The following is a 20,406-nucleotide window of genomic DNA, read 5'->3' as shown; positions in this document are numbered from 1 at the left end:
CAGCAGGCAGTTGACATGCTATTTGAAAAAGCGTTGTAGGACATACAGAAATTAGAGTGTGGACATCATAATATCAAGCTCAAAGGTATTTAACACATTCAAACTGCTCCGGGGGTCTTGTTGCAAGTACATGTGGGACAGCTTATACAGCAGGATGTCAATAAAACCAGCACGGTTGACTCACCCTCCATCTCTGTCCCAGTCATACACCTCCACCTTAATGCTCCTGCAGGGGAAAAGAAATAAAAGAGAGGAAGATTAAAAAACAACATGATATACAGTTGTTTTTTGCTTAAAAATCAAGAAACTTGCCATCGAAGACAGAGATCAATGTGATGCAGAGAAGATTTATTTTAATGTAATTATCAGTAAACCCTGATGTAACATACAGACAACAGAACATACTTGGATAAATATACATATTTAAAAATCAATATAAACACAGAGGCACCAGTATAATTTATTTGGGTTAGATTAACTTGCACTGTATTGTCAGTTAACATAAGTTGGCATTAAACTGAAGTAGAACAAAAAAAGGACCAAATTTGTAGATCGCACCATTTTTTTCTGTCATGACCCAAGAAACTATTATCTGAAGAAAAAAAACAAAAAAACAATTGGAATTCTGTAAATTTGTTTGTACAAAGTCATCATAAATGTTTAATATGCTACATTACATACTGATATATGAATGCACCTCGGCCACAAGCTTTAGCAGACACATATCACAGACTACACCTTTAAAGGCCTGATGTGTCTGAGTAAATGTGTCATTTTAACAACTCCAGATTAAATCATTTTATAACTGACTAACTGCCGTTTCACTGAGAATGTTCTACACTTTTCTAAACTCTGTAAAAAGAACATCTTTCTTGGTTCAACTCCAGTAGTCGTCACCACCGTGAAAATGTCTCCTGCGGTGCTTCACTGTACCTGTCATAGTCTCCGTTACACAGTGCCCTGACTGGAATTTTAAAAGCCTGCCACACTGGATCCAGAGTGTTCTTCACCACTTCTGTTTTGTGGCAAATGGTATAGCTGTGAAACATACATTAAACACTGTTAGCAGATAGCAAACCAGCTTTAAAATTCAAACAAAACCCTGTGTGTGGAAACATTTTTCCTAAGTATTTCTTAAACTTTGCTCTTGTCTGACAAAAAAAAAACATTGTTTCCTGTTCTGTTTAGTGTGTGCAGCTCTTTGCTTTTATGTCCCAGGGCTGAACATTTAGGCTGCATCAGTAAATAGCCAGCTGCACAAATAGAGAATGTGTAAAGTGCGAGATGCTGAAGTCAAATTGAATAAAAGCATCTGTGGGACAAAGAAACTGTGGCGTCCACACACACACACAGTTTTCAATTAACTCTATCTTACTCATCCCTTTCTCCAATAATTTTTCCTCTTGTCAACAATGTCCTTTTAACTGTGCTCAGTTTTCCTGCCGTCGCCTCCTCTTGTTGATGGCCGGACAGCATTTGTCACATACTGTGTATACCGTTACGTAACAGCACATCAGCGAGACCGTAGATCCCGTGCATGGCTGCTTTTTTGAGCATGACAAATTACACTAAGGACGTACATACATTTCAAGCATCTTAACATCCTATGTATGTGCATCTTTGTGTGCAACAATGATGGAAAACACGGTTGTTTATTGAGAAAATTGATGTCTATTGAAGGCACAAGGGAAGCTGCATGTCAACTTACGATCCGTCTTCGTTGCTGCGGTAGAAGACGAGGAATGGATCAGATTTCCCAAAGAAGTCTTTCTTGTCCAGCTTGTTGCCACAAAACTGCAGCATCACCGACTCCTGGAAATGAGACAAGCTTTGGTCAAAATACCTTAAGCATGAAGCACCACAGCAGTTCAATCACCCTGTCAAAACAGCCCTGTAAGAACGCTCTGTTAGTAGTATCTCTTTGGTCCACCTTAAAAAAAAAGTTAAACGAAACTTAAGGGACAAGAAATGACATCAGCCTCAGAGGCTACTGGGAGCTAACAGCAGTTAGCATTTGGAAAAGTGATCATTTGCAGGCTCTAGCAGGCACATTCCGTCATATATAACATGTATCCACTGGACAGATAAATTCTCTGAGGCTGGAAGTTTGTGTAGAACTCTGTGCTGCACTGTGGAGCCAAGAATAGAACTTTTTGCGGACTTCGGGTGTTTTACTGACAAAGCGGAACTCCGTGAGACAACAATTCCAAGAATATAGCACATTGTGACGACCGAATGAGTGTGGAAGTCGACATCGCACTTTTTTCACACTTTGCCGACGCATAGGGCCTCCAGAGTCCCATATATAAGGATTTAAATGATCAAAAAGATGATTTTGTATAATATGTCCTCAGGACGTCATGTGAGTGACACGTGAAACACATCACCATGCTTATTAAGTGAAAGATACATTCCGGAGAATAATTCAAATTGAAAAAAAAAAAAATCCTTTCCTCTATCAAGGAAAAGAATGGAATTCATTTGTATTTGTGTTTAAATGCTTCTCTTATCTTCACTTTGCCCCAAAATTGAGAAGCAAAATTGGATCAAGCTAATCTGTCTTAATTAAATCCTCTCAAGGCATGTGGATTCAATCCAAAATAGATATCTAAACTTGAAATAATCTAAAATTCAAATGAATGATGTGCAGACGATGTGTTCAAACACAATGATGTGGTTCTCATTGAAGCAAATTCTTCTGTTTCCATGCAGGGTCTTTGCTTTTCTTCATTCTTTTATTTTGAAGGAAAAGAAAACTATGTTTGGACCTCACATAAAAAACTGTGCTCTCACACTGCCATGAAGTTATGTGTCATCTACATGTGACCAAATGACCAAAATAGCTTCAGCTGTTTTGGTAACAATGTCAAAGTGTCCACTGTGGTTTTAGCCGACAGCTTGCTCTCTTACTGTGACTGACAACTTGAGAAAATGTCAAACAAATGTGATGATGTATGTACAGTTAATGACGCACAGGTGGGATTTATTTGTTAAAATGTCACATAAAGTTGGCGATTACAGCACTTTGAGAAGACATTTATGGTAATTCAACCACATCTGGGTCGACAAAATCAGTTTTTAGTTTCACCCACGCGGAATATGAGAAGGGTCAGACTCGTCACAGTCGAGGAAGTAGGACACTGGGACATGTGAACGTCTCCTATAGAAGAATCTAACAAAAAAACAAAACTCTTACCCTGCAGTTGCTCAGCTCCTCTGCTCTCACTATGATGGTGCCACATTTCTTCCCAGGGATCCCACTAAAAACAAGAGGGAGCATGATAGTTCACATACATTCAAGTCGCCAGTTAAAATGGAATTTAAATCTGTGTTTTTTAATACATTTTTGTGTGATAGATATCATTTTATCCATAGATATAGGACACAGGGAAACAAAGAGTACCATTTTAACGATTTGCATTAAACCTTTCATATTAAAACCTTCTGTTGTCTTTTCATATATATATTGACAAACATTCAACCATACATGGAGCTTTTTGTACATGGGTTAGCAGTTTGGTGTTGGTGTTTACACTGAATATGTCTATGTATGAATTACAATGATTGTAGTGCAAACACCCTCAAATGTATGAGTCGTATTAAACATTTAACATGTTTTGCAAAGATGTACCACTCAAACACGAGGTAGAAATATAGAAACTGTTCTTTTTTTCTTGAAAAAGTGACTGCACATCTCCATTTAAAAAAAAAAGACAGCTGTCATAATAACAAGTCAATTCTGAAATGTGTTTTTTGTAACCATAGAACAATAGAAACTCAAACCTTAACCTGGAATACGTGTCTCCCATGGTTTGCCTGCTTGACTAAATACATTTCAATGGATGTGGATTGAAAGTTTAAAAAAAAATCATTATAATGCAACTACACCAAGCGTCATTTCAGCTGTGATGTTTGTGTCGCAGTCTCCAGGCTTGATTCAGAAAGAGGAAGGGCAGATTTGGCTCAATGCTTACATTTCTTAAACCAATTATGTCCGACTATCCAGCCATAACAGATAACTTACAGATAATATTTATTAATTTACCCTTATGCGCAATATAACATATTTAAGGTAAAACTGGTTATTTATGGAATCAAATGTGTAACTTGTTTGAGCTTTTGTCAAATACTAAAGGAGTTTCTAAAAACTTGGTTGTTGAACATGTTTTCTTAAGGAGACAACATGATTTTAATCACAAATTCCGCCGACTAAATCTGCAGTAAAACGTTTGCTTCGTCACTAAGGAAACATACAAAGCATTGTCAGTATTGGTGACTGCTTTGTACATTTGACTGAAGTTGTTTTGTTTTTTTCCGAGGCGGCGGAATGAATGCAAACATATACACACACAAAAGTACAGATATGCATGGACTCATACACACAGATGTGAAACGGTGAATGGCTGCAGGCTGAGGTGATTACATAACCCCCCATGACAGAAACACATTCTTACATCATTATTTCTTGTGTGTCATTCTTCAGCAGACCCATTCAGCTCCAACTCCTGCCATATACACACATCGACAGAGACAGTCATGGATGTCCATGTCAGTACATTCATGACATACACACACACACACACACAGGACACACCACTGCAGGACAGAGGACGGGGGGGGAGGAGGTTCAGAAAACTGACGGCTCGTTGCCTCAGGAGGAAAAACAAAAGCAACAACTGTTCTCTTTCACTGAGCTCGAGAAGATGCTCCAGTTCAGCTCAGCGTGTTGGGTGACAGTTAAAGTGCAGCTGAGATAATAGAATACAGTGTAACCCTGTTTTATCAGTGTGCTTTAACATAAAAGTACTGAGTCTTTTTAAAGCCTTTGATGGATTTAATAGAATGTGCTTGTGTATGGCTTTGTGTATTCTTGTCTGTACCTTGAATTTTTGTTTTTTTCAGTTTGATACTGGTCAAAATCACTGGATCAGATATCAGACAGATAAACATGTAGAATCCGATACGATCCAACCATCCTATATATCACATGCTTCACAATGCACAAAAATCATCAAAAGCATTTTAGCTGAGTCATGTTTGCGCTGTTTGGGAGAACAATATTTGTAACATAGTTGGAGAATTATGTCTTTGAAATGACTCAGCAGAATGTCAACAGCTTCATGGTTCATAAATGGTCTAAAACCATCTAAAAAGTTTTGGGAGATACTCAAGTTTTTCATATCGGTATCAGGCACAGAAAAGTTTCATCCCATTCCTAGGTTTTTGGGGTTATATTCTAAGAGTTATGGCTCTTATAACAAACTGAAATGGAGAGAGAGCTTCTCCTACCACTGCAGTCATGACTGATTCCAAACATGGTACAGTATGAGAGAGAACACATCCTGAGCGGAAGAGGAGGTTTACAAACCAAGACCAAGCACACACAGAGCAGCATATGTGAAATCTTCCATGAGCTGGCTGCATGCTACTCACTGCTTTATTATAGTGCCCCGTAAAAGAACCAAAAGAGATCAGCAATGTCAAAATATGGTCACTAGAAGTTAAGATTGAATTTTGCTATTGGGTAAAGTTGAAAACCAGTTAAGTTTGGTTTAAAACCCTTACACAGAGAAACATTTCACCAACATGAGGTAAAACACATTTAGTCAGAAAAATATGCCAGATTGTTTGTTCAGTTAAAGCTTCTTCGTCAATGATGAACTATTCATTTTAACTTCACGCCGTTTACCACCTCAACATGTTTACAGTCTGTCATTAGGCCTGCTGCTGTTTGAACTCTCCATCTCATTTAGCTGATGGAGACAGTGTTCACTTTCATCAACATCATCATCGCCTGAAATCCAAGCATGAGCACAAACAGCTTCTGTGTGGCACCCAACTCCCTGATTAGAGAAATTTAGTCTGCCAGCATTTTGCACCTTTCAGTTACCTCATTAAAATAGCGTTAAGACATATCGTGTGAGCTTGTGTGTGCTCTCCTGTCGGCGCGCGTGTGTGTGCAAACGTGTGCCACTTACATCAAAGGTTTTTCCAAGCGACTTCCAAGGGAGCCAACAATTTCACCCAGTGTGCAGAAGGCCTGGCCCAGGAAGTCCTGTATGCATGAAGACATGGATATGAAGCAGGTTAGGAACAAAGACACTATCATTAAGAGAGTTACTCTCATTAAGCATGCAACATCAAAACAGGGTAAAATAATGACGCAGTAAGACAACTATATTAACATTCCATGTCTTATCTTTTTGTCAACCAAGAGAAACAAAGCAGAGTCAGTCGTGTGATTGGCTGTCACTTAAATTTGAGGGATCAGACATCATACAGGTTGAAAAGAAGAGTAAGATGGTCAAATTTACCAAAGAACACAAGGCTTAGTTAAGCTGCTAGCAGTTGTGAAGTTCCTGCTCAAAAAGACAAATCCCACCCTGGACAAACAGAATGAGGTACAGAGCCATAAACACACCCAATGCTGTGAAATGTCTACTATTTGTGTGTCTGTTTTTATGCGTTTAGAGTTTTCTAGATATATTATATGTAGTTGATGTTGCTCATTTTTTGCATCCAATTTCAAATTATACAGTGTATATTCTTCTCTATTACATTCAAGTGCTGTATGTTGACATCTGAACTCTCAGGAGAAACACAAAACGGTACAAAGCCAAGAAATAAAGGGCATTAATAGTCATATTCTCCAGAGCCTGGTCTGATTGTTTCATGCACTGACTTGGAGGTTTCCCTCTAACAGATCATGTTTGTGTGTGTGAATGAGTAAGCATCTACGCAAGTTTTTGTGTCATGTGCCTCACAGATGAGCTGAGTCCAATCCTGTAGGTGCAAAAGCCGCTCTGCAAGATCTGTGCCAGTGCTGACAAGATCCCTCCTCTTAATCGTGACAGTGGGAAATTGGTTAGATGAGTATCTTCAAGTAAAGTGATCACTGCTCTGTTCATAGCATCAATATTGTTTTTTCATTCCTAGACACTGGGCCTCACTAGTCTAATTCTGAAGAAAGTATTCTTAAGATACATTTCAATCATCAAAGTAAGTAGTGGTAACTTTTACTCATGATACAAAGTTACACAGCTGCAGAATAAATGAACAAATGTGTGAATCAATAAATCATCTCAAACAAGTGTTCAGTCAGATACATTATTACACAGCAGTTCACGGGATAAGCCTGTGGCTGTTGCAGCTGTTACATTCTTGTTCTAATTTTCAATTAATGTGTGTAATGGTGGTTAAAATCCTATCTATGTAATGTAATAATATGCTAATAAAATGAATAAGATCTCAGATAACCTTTTAAGTGCTTTACAAACCACTCACTGTTTTAGTGCCAGAAATGCTCAGAGTTCATTTTCTGGTATTTTTTCAGTCTATTAACATGACAGGACAAAAACATAGCATCAACAATGCAGATACATCTGCCTAGCAACAGTACATTACCACATTTTCAAAAGGAATTAAATGTTTGTCGCAAAACTCTTTTGCATTTGTGAGAGAACACATAGCTAGTTAACTTAACTACGTGGAAAAGCAGATGCCATTTTCACGCCTGACTTCATCTGCTGATTGTCAAATCTAAAGAAGCACAAGATGACTTTCACGTATCTAGCAGTTCCATGTTTGGGTTCCGCCATTAAGACACAACAGTAGCAAGACGTTGGATAGTTGAGACTTAAGGATACTTAAGGATAAGTACATTCCTTTAGAGCTGGTGTTGCGTCTTAATAAGCAAAGAGAATAAAAGTGAAAGCAAGGCTTATACGGATGGATATAAACACTACTTAGCATTGTTTCTTTAGCCTCACTGCACTGCGTGATACAATTTTTTTATAGTACGATATGTTGAGCTATTTAAGCTTTAAAACAACAAATACTTTAAAATTAGATCATATTTTTTTTCTTCAATAGAAAGGCTGTATGTTACCAAAAAATAAAGATAGTTTTGAAATGTGCACAGGGCTGTGGAATCATTAATGAATGAAAAAAAGACCTACTATATGGAGGTTGATGCTGCCCTCCAGCCATAATATAGATGCACAAGGTATGCACAGTATATGGCAGAGGGAAAAACATCTATGATATGAAGAAGGATTCATCCTCAGATGCTGTCACTGGCATTGTCATTTGGGATACTAATACTCGTGAGAACGAGAATTTGCCATTTTGTGTTATTTACAGACACGTGAGTGGTGATAGACTTCCCCTGAACAATGGACTGTCACTGTGTGCCAGATCTTCAATCTCACACATCTTCCACTACGACAGAACGCACCCAAGCATCCCCAGTCTTCATGCTGAGAGTGGGTCACTGTGCTCACATTGCTTAGTGCTCTGAGAAGAAGCCCAGGGGCATGCTGGGGTTGGGGCGAAGGGTGGGGGAAACTGCCTGCAGTTGGCAATGAGCATGAGGCTGATAACAGGAAATTGGGCTGGGGGTGGAGATTGAGCCCAGGTTATAGACAGAGCATATATTCTGCTGAAAATACTCTTTAAAATGAAGCTGACATGAGCCTGTACGACTGATCTGGAGCTGAAGGTTTGAAGGAAAAACCTAGTAGTGGGAAATCTGTTAAAAAATGCCTATTGCGATCATTTTAATATCTTTCTACCAAATCTGAAGTTTGTCAAATAAAACAAAACTTGTGAGATACAGATAACCAGGGTTGTAATTAGGTAAATTAATCATTTTTACAAGTTGCTCAAATACAGATTTAAGAAATACAGTAACATTGAATAGTTTTAGGCAGGTGTAGGGGATATGCTGTAAAGTAAGACATATGATTAGCCAATTATACTACACATATGCTAATGATCATCATGTACACATGTAGGCTGAAAGACGGTCATTGTCTGAAACAGCTTGTGTAGGAGGCTAAAAACATGCTGAGGAACAGCCAGACCTTGTGCTACCAAGGTGAGTGAGGTGATGAAAGACAGTGTCATGTCACTCAGGTCATACAATTACACCATGTCAGCAACAAGACACAGGGTATAGTTTTATACTACATCAGTGAGGTCTCTCCCAGCCAGAGATCTCAAAACACACAGGGGTTTTTAAAGATGTGATATCAGTCTGTCTGAGTGATGAGCCCTATGCGTCTGTAAGCGACGCTGAAGGACGTGACAGAGCTACAGTACACCAGCGCTCTTAGAATTAGAATGGGCTGGAAGGGTCAGGAAGGGGGTCATGGTATTCGGGTGCTGCTTGCCGTGGGAATAATACACAACTCCTTATATGGACATCCTGGGTGTGTGTGTGTTTATAGATCACATATTCAGGTTTTTTTTAAAATGTGTTTTTTTCGTTTTCTTCTGATGTGTTGTTGAGTCAAATTCATTTTATATCTCATTTTTAGTAGTGAAATAAAGTAGCAATAATTGTGCAGAAGTCAAAGTTTTTTTTTTCTCTTCTTTTCGTTTATAAAAACAAGCCAAGTGAATTTGAACTGTGATGTATTTCCAAATTTCACAAATTTAATATGATTTTAAAACTTTTACAAATGAAATACATTTTTCATCAGATTGCCTATGTTTTGCTGAAAGAAATCCTATAAGGCGACAGTATATATTGAACATTCTTATGGCCTCTGTATATACTGTACATTTTAACATAAGAATGGAAAAAAAGCATCCAAAATGCTCTGTGTTCTAGGAGTTAATAGAAATGTTAATTTAAACTATGACACTATATCACATTTAAAAACAATCCCATGCAGTTGACCATAAATTAGAAATACTGATATTATGGTAACAGTATTGGGAGTCTTTTGTTTCATACCTCATTGTCTTGTTCTACAGGTTTCAAAGCTTTTAAATTTCATTGGATCAGGTCAGAAAAACACAAATACCACATCACATTGTTCCCACTAGACCACTCTTGAATGTCAGCGGTGGGATTGGCCTCTCTCACTCACTGACTCAATGTGTTTAGGATGACGATGACCTGGATGAATGAGACTCTGCACAGACTCTGTGCTGACATTCAGATTCAAATCACACTGCTATTGTACAAGAGGGGGGGGTAAACGTGGCTGAATAATATCTCCGTGAATGCATGATTGATTGTTAAATAGCGAAAGGTGAACGTGACACTCACGTGTTTGGAGAGGTTGTCGCTCTTGCAGTCCAAGTCGTACCTGCAGAGAAGAGAGCAGAGATGACACAGGAGTGGAGTGGAGCACGAAAGGCTGCTCATAAAACACAGATTAGTCACTGACAAGCTTTTCTTTCCCTTTGTCACCTTTCATTAATAATATGCACTTGACCACTTATCACTAAAAGAGAGGTCATTACAGTCAGCTTTAAATAAGGCTCAATGATGCAGCAGCAAAAGATTCACTTGGATTCTCAGTATGGTGAAATACTATCACGTGAAAATCTTATCGCATTTAAAACTTTTACAATGATTGAATCAGGCTTGATATTTTAGTAGCAGATGTTCCTATGTCATTATTTATTATAAGTATACTATTAAGTATTTCAGGGAGACTGGCATGACTGACATTAAACATAAATGAAAATAAAACATAGATGTTATTAGAAAATCAATCACTGCAGCTTCACTGAGAACAGTTTGTCAAAGAGGACATGTATGCCCTTTATGTCTATTTAATATACAGTTTGATTTATATCACACATTTTAAAACGTGCCTCTATTTTATAAACGTCTAGCACTTTGTTAATGCGACAAATTGGTGAATTTTCCAATTAACCAGACAAATATTTAACATGCTTTCTGTCATTGATTGATGCAATATTACAATGGACAATGTTTACACCATAATACAGATAAATAAAACATAAAAACATACATAGGACAAAGACCCTGAAGTCACATTATTCTATACTTGTAAACACACATTGTGCAGATGTTGTCTGCCTCCACCCTCAAGCTGTGCCACAGATGTTGAGTCGTACAGAGCCTCAAACATTTGTTCCCAAACATCTTTGATTCATCATTGTCTTCAGACTGAGGTTCCTGTTCCCCTATTTGTTGCTGATTTTAAAAAGTTAAACAACCGTTACAAGAAATCATGAGAAAACAAAGAAACATTGCTGCACAATGTCAATTTTTTTTTCTTCACACTTCCCCAAGCAGGTCAATTAGTCATCTCAGGTGTGCGTGCATGTGTGTGCGCGCACATGCACTTAGTGTAGTGACGAAATGGGAGAGCCTGTGTTTCTGCAGGCAGCGTGCCATGTACAATGAGGCGCCTGCTGACAAAACTGGGAGACTGCTGTGCGTCACTCCAGGAGGGGGGTGGGTGGAGGCTCCAGTACAGTGCTTTTACTAATGCAATTCCATAAGAGCAAGGAAACACACTGCGGTTACGCAACGTGCCGCTGGCTAAATGCACAGGTGTGCTTCATGTTCTATTCGCTGCCCTCGCCTTTATCACTCCCAAATCTTCATTAAAGATTAATTTAATCTTATTTAATAATGAGAGACCTCAGGGGAATAGGAGGAGAGCTAAAGAAAAAAAATAACATAGTGATGTGTGTGTAATGGTTGATTAGGCTGCAAATGTTAAGTCACACAAACATAGAAGAGAAGAGTGTGCGTTTCAAGATGATACAAACCGGGTCCGTCAGTGTGATGACACGTGAGTGCACGGTTGCTGTGTGTCACTGGATGGGAGTGTGTTTACATGGATGACATCAGTCTGCACTGGCAAAGTGCCAGACAGGCTTTCTCTTGGTCGTGTGCTTGCTGTCTGCTTTTAGAAGGGGAGTAAGGGCTGGGGGGTGCGGCAGCTCAATTCGTGGTTATAACTGAGCGACGATGACTAATGATTGTACACAAAGCCAGATTTTCAACAATTCAAATGTAAATGATGTGGTTTTTGCTTTAAAAACGTGTTGAATCTGAGTCTGGGTAGTTAAGACTGCAGTTGTTCCTGGCTCTTATTGACTTTACTTTCTGGTCTTGGCAAGAAACCAAAACCCCAAGAAAACACACTTATTTAGAGCAGAGTTAGAAAATTTGTTTCTGGTTTAAACATTGCATATAAAGAATGGTTTGCTTTGAGAGCAGGAAGCAATTCATATATTCATATTTATACACCCACAAATGGGTAATATACATATATACACACACACACACAACAGCTAGCATCTCCTTGACCTTCACTACAGCCTCCCACAGTCAGGTAAACAGCATGAGGTCTTGTTGACAAGTCAACAAGTAAACAAACTAAAGCCTTGTTCCATATTTCATGAGCTATCATGGCCAAAAAAAATTCAAAAATAAACAAAATACAGCAAGTGCACGAGGCCCGAACATAGACAAATCCAGATAATCATTAATTATTTGGAAAGGTCATCTTTTAGAACTCCATAATGCAGTGAACCAATCAGGACAGTTCTTTTGCCACATGACAGTTCACTCAGATTCATACGTGGATTGTTCCCCATTTGACAAACGGATACAGTGATGTAAAAGTGTTTGGGAACCTTCAGCACACATTTTATGTCACATTAAACATATTTTATAAATACAACTCAAGTCCACAAATAAATGAATGGCAGCATTTAAATGATAGTAATTGACTTATTTTCAGTGATAATTAGTATAATAAAGCAGTTCATGCAGATTTGGACACATCAATAACACAAATACTGTTTCTTCTTGGTTTTGGAGCTGTGGTTAATGTATTTGATTTTAAAAATGGGTAAATGGTTAATTACTTTGTTGTAATTATTTTATTCTGGCACCAGGATCGCCTGTAATTGTTTGAAATATACACTGGAAACCAGTTTAATGCATTAGTGTACTGATAAACTATCTTTTCAGATTTCATTACAAAACAAAAAGGAGCTCAGAGAGACATTTGTAGGTATTTGCTGTGGAAGCTAAAACAAATCTTTAGCTTCCAAGAAGTCCAAGAATAGTTTCTGCTGACACAAACATACGGAGCTTAAGGCTGCGAATTACAGTCGTATGTTCAAATGTGGCAAAAAACACACTTAGGTTTAAAAAGCAATGTTCTTTGCAACTGAAATAAGGTTACACCATCTTAAGGGCAGATTTGATCAGCACACCATTATAAATAAAAAAGAGAAAATTGAGCATTTCACTGGATACTGGAGGTGAACTGAACACAACATGACTCACTGTGGTTATCTGACCCCGTTTTGTCTCAATGCATTGTTTGTTCGTGAAAGTGTGGCACGGAAACTTTTATTTAATGAGGACAAGACTTGCAGCATCTCCTCCTGCACAGACCATAAATATTTCAGTCTTAACTCTGCTCCAGAGAGAACAGCACACTCTCTCTCTCCCACGCCTCAACGCACATAAATACACACCAAAACAAACAAATTAACTCACAGGTCAAAGCGGAGATTCTGCCGCTCCTCAAAGAAATAGTCCACGATGAACTTGCGGACAAAGTCGGGGTTGAGGGTGTTGTCTATGACTTCTGTCCTGCCGAACTGGAGAAAAAAAACAGAGGACAATCGATTTTTACACCCAAGATACTTTAATAATATATAAACAATTTAAAGCAAAAGTTAGTTTTTGCACCATTCAATGCACTATTGTTTTCAAAAAAGACTCCAATTAACACCAATTAACAAAAACACCCTGATTTATTGACAGTACGTGCTGCAGAATAAGCTTAAATATTCAATATCATGTTTGACTTCTACCAGTTCACATGTGCATGCTACTTGTTAGTATGTTAGAATAAAGCAGAGCTGATCCAAGTTCACCTAAGCTTTAGTTGATGAGCCAATTATGTGATGTCCTAAAAGAGGATAAAACCATTATTATAAGAGGTTTCTTTTTACACTTCCACAAATTAACCTTAAAGGCTAAGATTTGCAATTGATGTGATAATTTGATGTGGTTATGTTTGTATGTATGTGTATATTTTCCTACCATAAGACCTAATAATTTTGTGGAAATGTGCACTCGACTGAGTGTCATTCTAGTTGCACCGTAAAATGGTAAAAACAATGCTTAATACAGCAAACACGAGTAAATCAGAGCTGTGAGCATTCTGCAAATTAATCTGCTGTGTCCAATCAAGAGTCACGGGCCAAAAATAAACCTGTAGATTACAATTTGTGATTTACATTTAAGCACTACTACCAATCGTGTATACGTTTGCGACACAGACTCCTTTTAACACATAAATCATGCATAATACAACACTGTAATTTAAGACTTGTACACTCCCTGGAAAGAAATGTCTGCATGTCATTGTTAAGCAGCACAGCACAAAACTATTAAACATTAACAAAAGCTGTGCAACAAATTCAAATCAACACACTGAACCAGCAGGGATTTGGCATTTCCAAGATAAGAAAAAAAGCCAGTATACAGGCCACGCTGCCAATGTCTAAACACATTCATTCAGTAGGAATTACATGATGCTACACTGCTGCCATTTAAAAATCTTGGAAGCATTTCTGGTTGTCAATAATTCCCCCCCGCGCCAGTACTCACCTCTCTCCATTCCCTGTTGACTATTCCTTGAGTGTAGAGCACACAAACTGTTGAGTCAGAGAGAGGAGAAGGTTAGACTGATGGAAGAATATTATTTAACAGCAGAAAACAGAATCTGAGAGCTTGTTGCTTTCCCAGACACCAACATAAAAGAGAGAAAAAAAGATTAAATGTCACCAAAAGCTTTGCCTTGCAGCATGATGATATTTCAGAGGAGGAGGAGGGAGGGACAGGGAGGGTGGAGATGATGGTGTGATTGGAAGAATGGCCTTCATATTGACATCCCAGCATATCCATCTGAGAGAGACTTGGGAGTGTTTTCTGATGATGGACCCCAAGCAACAGCACAGCGGGCCGACCATCTGGCACTAAAATGACATTTAATTTGCATTCTAGTAACCGATAGGATGAGAGGCGTGTGAATCTGCTCTAACTGGTAAAATCTTTAGGTTATTTGACAAATTATGATTTCTTCTCCATGGCAAAAGATATATTTATCTAAATTAGATTAGATTATTATTATAAGTCCAGTGTGTTTAGAGAATTTAGAGAAGGGAAGGCAAGTAGAGGAGTCCACTTGTCTCATCTATAGATGTCACTACACACTGGACCTGAATAAATGCAATACAGTAAATCTCTAAATCAGTAAATTACAACAAAATGGGGGCTTTTATTCTGAAAATTATTACGCTTTTAATGTTGTAATAGTGTTTGACTTCCTGTCTCGCTCGTCATACAGCAAAAATTTAACCCAGGCGTTCAGTGGAATCCCTGGGTTAAACATGCAGCGTATATACAATATTTTATATTTATTGTAAGGTATTTTCAAAAGGTTAATTTAAAATCTCATGTTCCAAGTCATGTTTTTCATATGCAATAAATACTATTTGTTTCAAGTTCAAATCAATGAATTTGTTGTTTTTTTAAAATGGTACAACCCATTTTCGAAAACTTCTGGAACAATTTGAATGGATAAAAGTTATTGATCTGATTTGATTAATATCAATCCTGCCTGGATTGAGGACAGGATTTAATAAAAAAATAAAAATAAAAAAAAACTTTGAAGCTAAACTAATTGATTTTTATGCTTATACACTATTTATTGATATTTATTCACGTTTTCTTTGCAGCAATGTTATATATTATTATAATCAACTGAACCACTTTTACTGAAAAACCTATTGGAAAGATTATATTTTAATAATAATTTAACCTTTTACACCATCTCCAGATGCTAAATAACTTTTTTTTTTAAAAGAACAGCTACAGCTGATCCTGTGACACTTGATTATGAAGCTGACAACTTCCACCGCAGCGACAAGCATATCATTAATTACTGCATTAAATATGCCTCATGTATGATGCAACTGCGACTGATGAACAGACTTAATTTTTGAATTTAATTATGGTCTCATTTAGGCTTGTGATTGTGGGTGAAACTCACCGGGGCTGTCTGATCAATTCCTCATGTTTTTCTTCTCAGAAAGTAGCCTGTACCAGTCAAGGGCTAGTTAAAGTATAGGTCACAGGCTAGTTAAAGTATAGGTCACAAACTCTGGCCATTGCTATGAAGCAGTTTGAGTCTTTTTAAGAGGGGACGTGTGAGCAGAGCATGCCACACCATGTGAAGCATGTGTGAGGAAGAGAATGATGAGGGAGCATCTGCTCTCACAGCTCCAAGTGGAAGTGGCGTCCACAGGATCAGGTCACCATTTTTAGGATATAGTACTGTTTATCTCCATTCAGCCAAAATATACCAGGGAATTATTTTGCCCTCAAAACACTGTTGTATATTATGATTAATATGTAGCAGAGCATTGTTCTTTACCGACTCGTTCACCTTTTTAAATTGTCAGGCTGTTGAGAATAAATATCTTTCAGTGTTCTGTGTCAGGTGCGGTGGCAGGAGTCCACTTGTTTTGTTTTGGCAGATTGTCAGTGGGGATGGGACGAAAGGGGTGTGTGTTGCATTGTGGGTGATGTACAGCAGGACGGGGCTCAGCTGCTTGAATATAAAGCTTTGCTTTAATCTTGCCATGAAGCATCTGATGACACATGGTCTCTGCATTATTGTGTGTCGGGGGGGAAAGAGATATAGCAATCACACACCTATAAATAGTGATGGGTCCTCACATCCATGCGAGCACATACGCACTTTGAACTCTTTTTCATTATGCTGATGACTAGGACAGAAATTTGACAATACAATGACATATATAGATACATACATAGATATAGACAGTTCATACTATGATGATGTCTCTGCTTAATGTCCTTTTCCAATCTGCTGAAGCACAATGATCAAAGGATATCATCAGCGACAACAGTTACACTGCACACACACATGCACATATAACACTGGATTGTCCAGCTTCTTAAGCTAATATGAATATGGTCCATGAGCTCGCCCGAGGCCGTCGATGTGTGCACTTTTTGTGTGTGCGTACATGTGTGGCTCTGCTGAGGCGATCTAATGCTGTGTGACTGGGCCGAGTGCTGTCAGCAGAGCTCAGACATGGGCGCAGCACAAGTGCCTCCTTGCATAAATGTTGGGATGGGTAAGGATGCTCATACGACTTCTCCTGCTGTCTGATACTCAAAGCTCTGATATGCGATTCGTGCAGCTAATCGCTTATTATTGAGCTCACACACGATAATCTGGTTAATAAAATACATACACATTTGCACAAGCGCACTTTGCATTACTGTAGTTACACAACGTTTAGTGCTGTCGGAAGAATTCCACCAAACGCAGGGGGTCGGCTCCCCGATAAATGCAGTATACAAAGAGGTGTGAAAACGTGGCCTGGAAAGGCAGACTCCTTTGTCTATTGGAGGAATGCAATAGGGGAGATGCTTCGGTATAAATGTTTCCGGCTCACTTTGCTCTTGGTCTTTTTCCAGCTATGACCACTCGTGTGTAGATTGACCTTTACTTTGCAAAGAAAATAAAACCTTGTCGGTCGGCAGTAGTCTCTATTTCATTATTCACCAGCAGCAGAGAATTTCCACAACAAATCTAACTCGAATTAGCATCTCTGTCGAAAGAGAGGAGAGAGTGGGAAGCAAACTCAAAAAATGTTACTGTAAATAAATGTGTTTTATACTATTTCAAATCGACAATCTGTTGTGTTTTTCACAATAAACCTTTTTGTTTTGTTAAAATAGTATTTTAACATACAGTAAGTTAAATAAATGCCAGATATTGTGAAGTTACTCTGGAAAAATGGCCAAAAGCACTTACTTACAGGACATTATCTGGTCCTTTCATGGTTAAAATTAGCAACAACAACAAAAATGTCCGGACATTTTAAGCGTTAGGTGTTAAAGGGTTAACGAAAGCACAGCTACATGTAAACTGCTGAATACATAAAATTATTATTTTGACTTTATCATGACTCCTTTTAAAACAGAAACATCAAAAGTCCATTCCAGAAAAACAAGTGTGCAGGTACTACTCTACAATCTATCAACGTATTTTACATTTACAACAATGGGGCTGATGGGGGGGATTGTCCTTTGTTATTTATTTATACGTTATTCCTTTAAAAAATGTTAAAGCTCTTCAATTTAACAAAATAAAGTAAAGATACAAGAACAAAACTGGAATCATTTAAATATTGATCTACTGTCTAAAGAATGTCAAACCATCAGAATAGACGTTTACAAGAGTTCACCATCATATTTCCCACTCTCTCATGTAGACAATTGAGTTCAATACATTGTGGAGTTTTTACAGCTCCTGTGAGATACTAAACAGTAATAAACAATTGATGTAATGAATGTACTTAGGCAATTAGCACTGAACAAATTGTTCATCCAAACCCTAAGGCTGTGTGATCCTGGCAAAACACATGGTTATGAATGTGTTTAGGCCTAATTGAATGCTAAAGATTTCACACTTAGCCCTCATGTTTGAATGTAAGCTAAAACACAAAACATGTGAAACAAGAACAGTCAGAAAAAATGTCTAGAATTCCACATTTTAAATTTCTCTTCGCAGACAATAATGACAGTCAACAGTGGACTGGACCAGTGACCAGTGACATTAAGCCCCTGATGTCAAGGGAGAGAAAAGTGTGTGGGTTTTGCGTGGGTGTCCTTTAATCTGTCGGAGAGAGAAGAGACGAGGAGGATCTGGCTTCCCTCACGTCGGGAGCCGATATCAGTGACGAATACGGCCCCTGACATATGCAAATGTTGTCTGATTCACACTAGCGAGGCAGAGTGAGTGTGTGCGGTTAAAGATGTTTGTTTTTGTACATAGACGATGTATTTGGTTGTATGTGTCTGTGATGGGAACTTACTTGGATCAGACTTGGAGAATGTGTCTCTGTCCAGAAGATTTCTGAAAAAAATAAAAAAACAAAGACATTAAAGTAAGCATTCGTCAAAAAAGAATAAATAAAAAAGCATATACCTCCTGTGCGATAGTCATTGAGGCAGCAATATTAAACAGCCTATAAAAGTGAGCTTAAAGCAGAGGCCATTTATAATTCAAAAGCACAGAGAAAACAGCGGAAAAGACCTAGTTTTTCACTCTTTTGCACTCCCTGGGAGCGAGCAACACAACAGCGGAGGCTGCCATGAAATTTACATGACACTCTGCTCTCCCCTCCACTCCACATTGCATGGGAGAGAAGGATAAATGCACAGAAGTGTCCCACCGCAGAGCAGATGCTTGGTGCCACCGAGGTATACTCCGCCGTTAAACAGCTCTGAAAGATTCATGCAAAGATGACAAGTTACAGCTGCAGCAGAAGAAAGACCACGAGGAGCAGCTTGATCTCGGAAAAAAGGGAGACCCAGGCTGTTACGTCAGCAGCGGTGGGCCCTTTTTCCTTTTCATCGTGTCATTTGCTTACAGTGTCCAGGTCTGAGGACGAGGTACAGGAATCAGCTCGTACTAACCCTACCAATATCACATTTATTGTATTTTTAAAATGCATTAGTCTATGGGTTATGGCTATTTACTCCAGGTTGAATGACTATCCAATTTAACAATTCAGTATGGTTCAGTTCACACTTTCTCTGAAGACATGGCTGAAAGAGAATCAATCATGTGATCTTGTATGTAGAACACCAAATTTATTATGTTTTGAATGATGTTTTCTCTGTAATGTTGTTGTCTTGTTGTTGATATTGTATCTAATGTTAGCTAACTATCTATTTAGCTAGCTATTTAGCTAACTCTGGTATAGGCCCGGTTCTAAACAGCTTACCTTAGCATAAACTATCCTGTCTCTTACTGCAGGTGCAGTTAAAATGGTCACACACAAGCAGATTTGTTTACAACCATTCAAGGAAAAAAACTGGCTCTGTAACATCCAAAAGCAGGACACTTCTAAGCTAAGCGCTAATAAGACAACTTGTTTTAGTACACGGGTACAAAAACATAGAATTACACACAGGAAAATTAAGTTTAAGAGAGTTTATTAAAAAAAAAAAAGACTTACATACACAGGGGAAAAATATAAACATAAAGCTTACCACGAGGCAGAGAGGAGGACAGCACAAGACAAGCCACAGGTGAAAACAATTAGGAGCAGGTGTGGGTAATCAGGGGGGAAGTGAAATGAGATGGGCGAAACATTTCAAAATAAAACAGGAAGTGAACTAGGCAGGACACAGAAAGACCAGAAACTAGCTGTAACACATCATAGTTAATCCAGTTTGAATAGGTTTTTTTGTGGTGATGTCAATAACATACCTGTTGGTACTAAAGCTGTTTTTAGTTGGGACTTTTTTTAAGGTTTTTTTTTTTTTTTTTTTCAATCACCAAACACTTGCATTAGGTTTTCGTATTTGCTAAAATACAGCTACTACCAGACAGTATCTTTACATTACATTAAAAAATAAAATGAAAATTAATAGTGTTATTGTGTGCTTTAATGTGCATGGAAAAGCACCATTCAAAGTTTGGAACCTACATAAACCACATAAACAAGTGTGTTGCAACTCAAAGGAGGGAAATACTTAAAACAGGGGAT

The 20,406-nt window shown here is 38.2% G+C and overlaps 1 protein-coding gene across 2 annotated transcripts in view; it reads right to left on the bottom strand.

Annotated features, from left to right (window-relative positions):
• Window positions 1-20,406, bottom strand: part of LOC310931312 (copine-8-like) — a gene marked incomplete at both ends in the record, with an annotated part of 44,727 nt that overhangs the window by 12,908 nt on the left and 11,413 nt on the right. For both annotated transcript variants that reach the window (XM_083894439.1, XM_083894438.1), the window contains 9 exons: window positions 185-226; window positions 934-1,038; window positions 1,709-1,812; window positions 3,197-3,260; window positions 5,979-6,055; window positions 10,061-10,100; window positions 13,295-13,398; window positions 14,417-14,463; window positions 18,724-18,764. In XM_083894439.1, coding sequence (XP_083750565.1) covers window positions 185-226; window positions 934-1,038; window positions 1,709-1,812; window positions 3,197-3,260; window positions 5,979-6,055; window positions 10,061-10,100; window positions 13,295-13,398; window positions 14,417-14,463; window positions 18,724-18,764 — 624 coding nt within the window. The remainder of the gene's footprint in view (window positions 1-184; window positions 227-933; window positions 1,039-1,708; window positions 1,813-3,196; window positions 3,261-5,978; window positions 6,056-10,060; window positions 10,101-13,294; window positions 13,399-14,416; window positions 14,464-18,723; window positions 18,765-20,406) is intronic.

Source organism: Microchirus variegatus, assembly GCF_963457635.1.
Source record: "Microchirus variegatus genome assembly, chromosome: 8".
Taxonomy (NCBI): Eukaryota; Metazoa; Chordata; class Actinopteri; order Pleuronectiformes; family Soleidae; genus Microchirus; species Microchirus variegatus.
This window is presented reverse-complemented; position numbering and strand designations above follow the sequence as displayed.